The sequence below is a fragment of the Bombus fervidus genome, chromosome 17, assembly GCF_041682495.2.
Source record: "Bombus fervidus isolate BK054 chromosome 17, iyBomFerv1, whole genome shotgun sequence".
NCBI lineage: Eukaryota > Metazoa > Arthropoda > Insecta > Hymenoptera > Apidae > Bombus > Bombus fervidus.
Window position 1 is genome coordinate 2,368,087 of NC_091533.1, and position 11,363 is coordinate 2,379,449.

The 11,363-nt window shown below is 40.1% G+C and overlaps 1 protein-coding gene across 1 annotated transcript; it reads left to right on the forward strand.

The window, feature by feature from the left end:
- The first annotated feature begins 2,812 nt into the window (after positions 1-2,812).
- Positions 2,813-8,245, forward strand: LOC139996265 (uncharacterized). The gene is made up of 3 exons (XM_072020518.1): positions 2,813-4,094; positions 4,332-7,172; positions 7,398-8,245. Exons 1-3 carry the CDS (start codon positions 2,813-2,815, stop codon positions 8,243-8,245), a joined length of 4,971 nt encoding a protein of 1,656 aa, XP_071876619.1.
- Positions 8,246-11,363: the final 3,118 nt, after the last annotated feature.

Consider the following 11,363-nt stretch of genomic DNA (forward strand, 5'->3'; position numbering starts at 1 on the left):
TAATAGTATACAGCGTTATACGTTACAAGGTAATAGTAAATATCGTTGTACGTTATAACATAGTGCTACACAACGTTATTCGTTACAACGTAATAGAATATAACGTTATACGTTATAACGTAATAGTATATAACGTTATACGTTATAACGTAATGCTACTTAACGTTATACGTTATATGGTAATAGTATACAACGTTATACGTTACAAGGTAATAGTACATAGCTTTGTACGTTATAACATAGTGCTACATAACGTTATTCGTTATAACGTAATAGAATATAACGTAATACGTTATAACGTTATATTATATAACGTTATACGTTACAACGTAATGCTACATAACGTTATACGTTATATGGTAATAGTGTACAACGTTATACGTTATAAGGTTATAGTATATAACGTTATACGTTATAACATAGTGCTCCATAACGTTATACGTTATAACGTAATAGTATATAACGTTATACGTTATAACGTAATGCTACATAACGTTATACGTTATATGGTAATAGAATACAGCGTTATACGTTACAAGGTAATAGTACATATCGTTGTACGTTATAACATAGTGCTACATAACGTTATTCGTTATAACGTAATAGAATATAACGTTATACGTTATAACGTTATAGTATATAACGTTATACGTTACAACGTAATGCTACATAACGTTATTCGTTATAACGTAATAGAATATAACGTAATACGTTATAACGTTATAGTATATAACGTGATACGTTATAACGTAATGCTACATAACGTTATACGTTATATGGTAATAGTATACAACGTTATACGTTACAAGGTAATAGTACATAGCTTTGTACGTTATAACATAGTGCTACATACCGTTATTCGTTATAACGTAATAGAATATAACGTAATACGTTATAACGTTTTAGTATATAACGTTATACGTTACAACGTAATGCTACATAACGTTATACGTTGTATGGTAATAGTATACAACGTTATACGTTACAAGGTAATAGTACATAGCTTTGTACGCTATAACATAGTGCTACATAACGTTTTTCGTTATAACGTAATAGAATATAACGTAATACGTTATAACGTTATAGAATATAACGTTATACGTTATAACGTTATAGTATATAACGTTATACGTTACAACGTAATGCTACATAACGTTATACGTTATAACGTAATAGTATATAACGTTATACGTTATATGGTAATAGTGTACGACGTTATACGTTATAAGGTTATAGTATATAACGTTATACGTTATAACGTAATGCTACATAACGTTATACGTTATATGGTAATAGTATACAGCGTTATACGTTACAAGGTAATAGTTCATATCGTTGTACGTTATAACATAGTGCTACATAACGTTATTCGTTATAACGTAATAGAATATAACGTTATACGTTATAACGTAATGCTACATAACGTTATACGTTATATGGTAATAGTATACAACGTTATACGTCATAAGGTAATATTATATAACGTTATACGTTATATGGTAATAGTATACAACGTTATACGTTATAAGGTTATAGTATATAACGTAATACGTTATAACATAGTGCTACATAACGTTATTCGTTATAACGTAATAGAATATAACGTAATACGTTATAACGTTATAGTATATAACGTGATACGTTATAACGTAATACATCATAACGTTATACGTTATAACGTAATCGTATATAACGTTATACGTTATAACGTAATGCTACTTAACGTTATACGTTACAAGGTAATAGTACATAGCTTTGTACGTTATAACATAGTGCTACATAACGTTATTCGTTATAACGTAATAGAATATAACGTAATACGTTATAACGTAATGCTACATAACGTTATACGTTATATGGTAATAGTATACAGCGTTATACGTTACAAGGTAATAGTAAATATCGTTGTTACGCCACGAGGCTTTTTAGAGATCGTATTTCCAACCGTCGCTCGCGGTCCTCCAGCGTCGCAGATATATCCTCTTATGTGCCCGACGGTAAACATACATTGTATCGACGAGCGCATACTTGTCACCAAGCAACGAGTTCTGGAACCGTCGATCTCGGACCGTTATTTTATAACGAAGAAGTCGGCCTGCGTGATCATCGGCGCGTGCGGTGGCGTGATCCGAGCACATGGGGGGGTCGTCTCCCCGAAAGACAAAGAATCGAAATCTGTAACCGATCAGTCTCATTCGACAACTCTAAGCGAACAGTCGCATCTGAACAGTCTCATTATAAAATTCACACCGCATACATAAAAAATCGAATCGATTTGCCATAAACATTAACGGTATCTATCACGAAACAATTTGTGGCGCTTCTATTATAATTTAACTTATTGTTAAAAATATATGTTATATTAACCTGTTAACACAGTGTTAATTTCAATTAACCACCCCTGTTATCCTAATCGAAACACGGGGAACGACTATTTCGCGGTGTCGATTAGCCGAATCGTAGCGAGAATTTACGCCTCTCGCTGACGCGTTTTCCTCGCGACCGCGTCTCTCCGCGAACGGTCGTAACATTTGGTCCTTCGAGCCGGATTCAGTGGTAAGTGAAAAGTGCACACCAGTGACACCCACTACCAGACAGTGCCACGTGAATCCAACATAACCAGCAGCGGAAGCGTTACCACCCCAGCGAAGTCAGTACCGCCAGGGCCGTCAATCCTGAGGAGGAAAAACCCGGTGATTGAAGAACGCAATCACAGAACCTCACGCCAACAACACACGGTGACGAGCAACAGTAAATTCACAGCCAGAAGGTAAGCTCGTTCATTGCATTGTCTTTACAAACCGCTATAAAAATGGAAACCACCGACCATATTGCCAACTTGCGCCGGAGACGGGGTTACCAAATTGGTCGATTTACTACCGCATCCAAACGCCTCGACGAATACGAACAATGCGATCAAAAGGACAAGTCCAGTTTACCTGTCCACCAGGCATGGGTCGAAGACGCGTGGAAACAATATCGACTATTGCAAGACCAACTAGAAGATTTAGGCGAGGAGGCAAACCCACGCGATCCCGAACTTGAATCAACATATTTCAATCTGATAGTACGAATATCCAAGCTCATGACCAATACACCCGCATCAACGTCGACACCGCCAATTCGCGACTCATCCAACATCGCCGAGCCGGCTGCGATTAAACTACCAGAAATGCACCTACCCACGTTCGACGGGACAATGGAAAATTGGCATTCTTTTTATGATTCATTCTTATCCACAATTGATCGAAGCGAACAATTGACACCCGTCCAAAAATTCCAGTACCTTCGAACATCGTTGACTGGAAAGGCCGCGCGGACTATCCAATCGTTGGACACTACAGAACGAAATTATCCGATTGCTCTCGATACTCTTAAAAATAAATTTGACTGCCACCGTCAGGTTTGCATGCGCCATTGGGATCTGATACTTGATTATCCGGAAATAACCGTAGAGACACCCGAAGCAATAGACGACTTTATCGAAACAGTTCAGATTAATCTTCAAGCCTTAGAAAGACTAGGTGAACCAATTACCTCAAACGTAGTTCTGCTCAGATTATTCACCTGGAAACTACCATCAACCATCATCCATAAATGGCAACGCACTCTGCCTGACAAAAGGATGCCGTCATACACACATTTACTAGAATTTCTGAAAACACGAACAAACGGGGATAGAATAAGCTACGCCAAAATCGTAAAAAAGAGGGCATCCGATTCACATAATCGGCAACGACAAACCGCGCCGCGAACCCACACATTCATCACTACACAGAGAACGTTGGTGTGTCCTACTTGCCAAGGATCACACGAAATTTGGAATTGCAATGTCTTCAAGGCAAAATCAATCAAAAATCGCATAGAAACCGCCAAAAGAGCATCGCTCTGTACCAATTGCTTGAGTAAAGGTCATTCCGTGGCTCAATGTTCCGCCGGTTCATGTCGCATATGCGGACTGCGACATCACACGTATCTTCATCGAGATCAGAGTTCTGAGAAATCACGATCATCTAGCAGTCAATCATCGAGCAGTCATTCGTCGAGCGACCGATCATCAGGCAGACGATCACCACCTAGTTCTCCGACACCGCGTTCCTCGCGTCATTCGAAACGATCCGAATCATCTCCTCGACCATCGCCCCGATCATCTCGCCGATTGTTTCCTCCGTCGTCACGCCGAGCGTCTCCTCCAACATCTGGCCGATCATCTCCCAGAACTTCTCCCAAACGCGAGTCCCGCTCGATACGAACAAGGGAGACCGAATCAAATTTAACGCCGAATCCTCAACGACAAGGGAGACAATGACTAAATCAGACGTCGTTATTAGGGACCGAATCGCACAAAGCGGATTCAAGAACCTCGCTTCTATCCGAACCATCATATCACGATCTGTTAGTGACAGCGCAGGTTAAGATTCTGGACGACAAGGCTCAACCAGTCCGTTGTAGAGCTCTGCTAGACACCGGCTCTAGCATGAATTTCATTACCGAGAAACTGGCAAAAACATTGAAACTCGGTCAACAGAAATGTTCGGTCCCAATCGGAGCCCTAAACGCGTTATCGACGACATCGAAACACTACATCACGGCTACAATCACTTCGATCGACGGCACATACGAACGTACACTGACGTTCCTTATTATACCCACCATATCGACTTGGGTCCCAGATCAGCCCGTAGACCGCTCAATAATACAAATCCCACGGAATCTACAACTAGCCGATCCAAGATTACATATACCTGCCCCGATCGAAATTATATTGAGCGCCGGACCAACACTAGCATCACTCTGTGTCGGTCAACTTGACATTAGTCACTCAAACGGGCCTGACTTGCGTCTGCAAAAAACGAGATTCGGATGGGTCATCGGGGGGAGCCCAACCTCGCAATCAGCAGCGCACACGTTTCACGCCTCTACGGCGGCCCTACAGGCGGACCTCGCCCGTTTTTGGGAGATCGACGAAGGACCGCTCATTTCACACATCTCAGAGGCGGAACGACAGTGCGAGGAACATTTCCGTAAGCACGTTCAACGCACCGACGAAGGGCGATACATTGTCGCTCTCCCATTTAACAACACGACTTCGTCGCTTGGATCTTCTAAAGCCATAGCGATGAAACGTCTCACATCCCTCAGCCGCAGGTTCCAGCGAGATAAACAATTCGAAGCCGAATATCATACCGTAATAAAAGAATATCTCGAATTAGGACACATGACGAGAGTCACTACGGACCGTGCTATCGATGACGGATATTTTCTGCCCCATCACGGCGTAATCAAGGAGTCCAGCCAAACTACGAAGCTCCGGGTCGTGTTCGACGGATCTGCACCAACCACCACCGGAGCTTCTTTGAACGATATACTGCATACGGGACCAAAACTACAGGAGGATCTATTCTACATTCTCCTGAGATTCCGTTCTCACCAATACGTCCTTACAGGCGATGTCGAAAAAATGTATCGACAATTTCTTGTGCGACCAGAGGATCGAAAATTCCAACAAATTTTGTGGCGTAACACAAAAGGAGAAGTTGACACCTATCAACTCAATACACTGACGTTTGGGCTTTCAGCGGCCCCATATCTAGCCATTCGGTGCCTCAAACAATTGGCAGACGACGAAGGACATCGATATCCACGAGCGGCAGCAATTCTACAACGAGATTTTTACGTCGACGATGTTCTCACAGGAGTTGATACAAAGGACGAGGCGCGATCACTAAGAATAGAGCTCACAGAGCTGCTTAAATTAGCCGGTTTAAATATTCGAAAATGGGCGTCGAATAGCCGGGAACTGTTAAACGGACTTCCCGAACAAGACATAAACGACAAGCTTCTCCTCGGCGAATCTCAAACTGTAAAAACCCTGGGTGTTGTTTGGAATTCATCTGATGATTCCATCCTGTATTCCGTCAAAATCAATCCCATCACCCCTCAAATCACGAAAAGAATAATCAGCTCTGAAATCGCCAAGATTTACGACCCTCTTGGATTGCTATCACCAGTAATCGTTCGAGCTAAGATGCTGCTTCAACGAATCTGGACATTGAAAATCGATTGGGACGAGTCGCTTCCGGCCGACGTACATACAGAGTGGCGCAAATATTATACGCAATTACCATTATTGAATAACATAAGGTTTCCACGCAAAACCATAATCAAATCCGCAGCTGAAATCGAGTTACATGGATTTTGTGACGCCAGCGAGAAGGCGTATGGGGCATGTGTTTACCTTCGCACGATCACTCCCGATGGCCATGTCTGGATACGACTCCTCACTGCGAAGTCAAAGGTAGCTCCACTCAAATCACTAACCATCCCAAGACTGGAACTGAGTGGAGCACTTCTTCTCACATCACTGACGACCACAGTACGTCAAGCGTTACAAAATAACATCTCTCGCACCGTTTACTGGACGGACTCCACCATCGTCCTTCATTGGATTAATACATCACCCCATACGCTGAAAACATTCGTCGCCAATCGAGTATCAGACATTCAAAATAAGACTCACACCTCAGATTGGCGTCACATTCCCACCGCGGACAACCCTGCTGATCTCATATCTCGAGGTCAATTACCCGAAGATTTTCTGCGATCAACGATTTGGCAACATGGACCGGAGTGGCTCCAACAACCTGAAGAACGCTGGCCGACATGGAACCCCGTACCTTTAACAGAAATACCGGAGCAGAAGAAGGCAACCTGTCTATCGTTGATTCCCGCCGACCACAGTCTATTGGAGAGATTCTCCTCGTGGCCAAAACTTATCAGAATCATCGCTCGTTGCCTACGATGGCGACAAAAACAGGATCGAGGGAGCCCTCTAACCACGCACGATTTAACCATTGCGCATAACAGATTAATCACACTGCTGCAACTATGCTATTTTTCAGACGAAATCCACAATCTACAAACAAATCGAAATTCCACAGTGAAGGGAAAACTACAGCGACTCAATCCATTTCTGGACAAGGACGGGATGTTACGAGTCGGAGGCCGACTCAGTCATTCAACATTGCCCTTCAACCAGAAACACCCAATCATCCTACCCAAATCCTTCGTCACATCACTCATAATCGAGCACGAGCACCTCATAAACCTCCATTCCGGAATTCAAGCCACCTTATATTCCTTGAGGAGATCTTATTGGCCTATCGACGGCCGTAGCCAGGTTTGGAGCACGTTGAAGAAGTGCGTTCGTTGCTGCCGAACTAATCCACCCCCAGTGGATTATATAATGGGCGATCTCCCAGCCGCACGGATAACAGAATCTCGACCGTTCACCAACGTCGGAATCGATTATTGCGGACCATTTTACGTCAAGGAGTGAAAGGATCGCAACCGACGTAAGATAAAGGTATACGTATCAATTTTCGTATGTCTTGCAGTCAAAGCGGTCCACATTGAGCTGGTCAGTGACCTCACTAGCGAGGCCTTCATTGCGGCGCTGAGAAGATTTATTGCTCGTCGAGGATTCTGTACAACGATCTATTCCGACAACGGTACTAACTTCGTTGGCGCCAACAACGAGCTGCGAGAACTCCGGAACCTCCTACGGTCCGACGATCATAAGGTAAAGGTTCAATCATTTCTAGCCGACCGACGGATCGAATGGCGCTTCATTCCTCCAAACTCGCCTCACTTCGGTGGGTTGTGGGAGGCTGCAGTCAAATCTTTCAAACGACACCTCAGACGCGTCGCAGGTAATGAGCTCCTGACATTTGAAAACTTGAACACACTCATTATCGAAATTGAATCGATCCTAAATTCCCGTCCGCTCACTCCAATATCCACAGATCCTAACGATCTCCTTGTCCTTACTCCCGGTCACTTCCTTATCGGAGACGCACTAACGGGTTTGCGAGAACGAGATTTTACAGATACTCCAACTAATCACCTCTCGAGTTGGCAACACATCCAAAAAATCAAGCAACATTTCTGGCAACGCTGGCATCGAGAGTATCTGAACGAGCTTAAAATCAGAAACAAATGGAGCAAGGGCAGTCACGGTATACGAGAAGGCAGCATCGTCCTCCTCAGAGAAGACAACGTTCCCCCAATGCAATGGCCATTGGGCAGAATCATCAAGGTCCAGCCCGGCGCAGACGGCATCATACGGACGGCTACCGTACGAACGGCAACAAGCACACTGGATCGGAGCGTCAAGCGGATGGTACCACTACCGAGCAGATCGCCGACAGTTGACTCCGAAACACCCAACAGCTACGAAGTCTAACGAGAGATCCACCTCACAGTATTACCCACAGTACTTGATCGGTACCCTCTCAACGGGGGGAGTATGTTACGCCACGAGGCTTTTTAGAGATCGTATTTCCAACCGTCGCTCGCGGTCCTCCAGCGTCGCAGATATATCCTCTTATGTGCCCGACGGTAAACATACATTGTATCGACGAGCGCATACTTGTCACCAAGCAACGAGTTCTGGAACCGTCGATCTCGGACCGTTATTTTATAACGAAGAAGTCGGCCTGCGTGATCATCGGCGCGTGCGGTGGCGTGATCCGAGCACATGGGGGGTCGTCTCCCCGAAAGACAAAGAATCGAAATCTGTAACCGATCAGTCTCATTCGACAACTCTAAGCGAACAGTCGCATCTAAACAGTCTCATTATAAAATTCACACCGCATACATAAAAAATCGAATCGATTTGCCATAAACATTAACGGTATCTATCACGAAACAATTTGTGGGGCTTCTATTATAATTTAACTTATTGTTAAAAATATATGTTATATTAACCTGTTAACACAGTGTTAATTTCAATTAACCACCCCTGTTATCCTAATCGAAACACGGGGAACGACTATTTCGCGGCGTCGATTAGCCGAATCGTAGCGAGAATTTACGCCTCTCGCTGACGCGTTTTCCTCGCGACCGCGTCTCTCCACGAACGGTCGTAACAATCGTTGTACGTTATAACATAGTGCTACATAACGTTATTCGTTATAACGTAATAGAATATAACGTTATACGTTATAACGTAATAGTATATAACGTTATACGTTATAACGTAATGCTACATAACGTTATACGTTGTATGGTAATAGTATAAAACGTTATACGTTACAAGGTAATAGTACATAGCTTTGTACGCTATAACATAGTGCTACATAACGTTATTCGTTATAACGTAATAGAATATAACGTTATACGTTATAACGTTATAGTATATAACGTTATACGTTACAACGTAATGCTACATAACGTTATTCGTTATAACGTAATAGAATATAACGTAATACGTTATAACGTTTTAGTATATAACGTTATACGTTACAACGTAATGCTACATAACGTTATACGTTGTATGGTAATAGTATACAACGTTATACGTTACAAGGTAATAGTACATAGCTTTGTACGCTATAACATAGTGCTACATAACGATATTCGTTATAACGTAATAGAATATAACGTAATACGTTATAACGTTATAGAATATAACGTTATACGTTACAACGTAATGCTACATAACGTTATACGTTATAACGTAATAGTATATAACGTTATACGTTATATGGTAATAGTGTACAACGTTATACGTTATAAGGTTATAGTATATAACGTTATACGTTATAACGTAATGCTACATAACGTTATACGTTATATGGCAATAGTATACAGCGTTATACGTTACAAGGTAATAGTACATATCGTTGTACGTTATAACATAGTGCTACATAACGTTATTCGTTATAACGTAATAGAATATAACGTTATACGTTATATGGTAATAGTATACAACGTTATACGTCATAAGGTAATATTATATAACGTTATACGTTATATGGTAATAGTATACAACGTTATACGTTATAAGGTTATAGTATATAACGTAATACGTTATAACATAGTGCTACATAACGTTATTCGTTATAACGTAATAGTATATAACGTTATACGTTATAACGTAATGCTACTTAACGTTATACGTTATATGGTAATAGTATACAACGTTATACGTTACAAGGTAATAGTACATAGCTTTGTACGTTATAACATAGTGCTACATAACGTTATACGTTATAACGTAATAGTATATAACGTTATACGTTATAACGTAATGCTACATAACGTTATACGTTATATGGTAATAGTATACAGCGTTATACGTTACAAGGTAATAGTACATAACGTTATACGTTATAACATAGTGCTACATAACGTTATTCGTTATAACGTAATAGAATATAACGTTATACGTTACAACGTAATGCTACATAACGTTATACGTTATAACGTAATAGTATATAACGTTATACGTTATATGGTAATAGTGTATAACGTTATACGTTATAAGGTTATAGTATATAACGTTATACGTTATAACGTAATGCTACATAACGTTATACGTTATAACGTAATAGTATATAACGTTATACGTTATAACGTAATGCTACATAACGTTATACGTTATAACGTAATAGTATATAACGTTATACGTTATATGGTAATAGTGTATAACGTTATACGTTATAAGGTTATAGTATATAACGTTATACGTTATAACGTAATGCTACATAACGTTATACGTTATAACGTAATAGTATATAACGTTATACGTTATAACGTAATGCTACTGAACGTTATACGTTATAACGTAATAGTATATAACGTTATACGTTACAACGTAATGCTACATAACGTTATACGTTATAACGTAATAGTATATAACGTTATACGTTATATGGTAATAGAATATAACGTAATACGTTATAACGTTATAGTATATAACGTGATACGTTATAACGTAATACATCATAACGTTATACGTTATAACGTAATAGTATATAACGTTATACGTTATAACGTAATGCTACTTAACGTTATACGTTATAACGTAATAGTATATAACGTTATACGTTACAACGTAATGCTACATAACGTTATACGTTATAACGTAATAGTATATAACGTTATACGTTATATGGTAATAGAATATAACGTAATACGTTATAACGTTATAGTATATAACGTGATACGTTATAACGTAATACATCATAACGTTATACGTTATAACGTAATAGTATATAACGTTATACGTTATAACGTAATGCTACTTAACGTTATACGTTATATGGTAATAGTATACAACGTTATACGTTACAAGGTAATAGTACATAGCTTTGTACGTTATAACATAGTGCTACATAACGTTATTCGTTATATCGTAATAGAATATAACGTAATACGTTATAGCGTTATAGTATATAACGTTATACGTTACAACGTAATGCTACATAACGTTATACGTTATATGGTAATAGTGTACAACGTTATACGTTATAAGGTTATAGTATATAACGTTATACGTTATATGGTAATAGTGTACA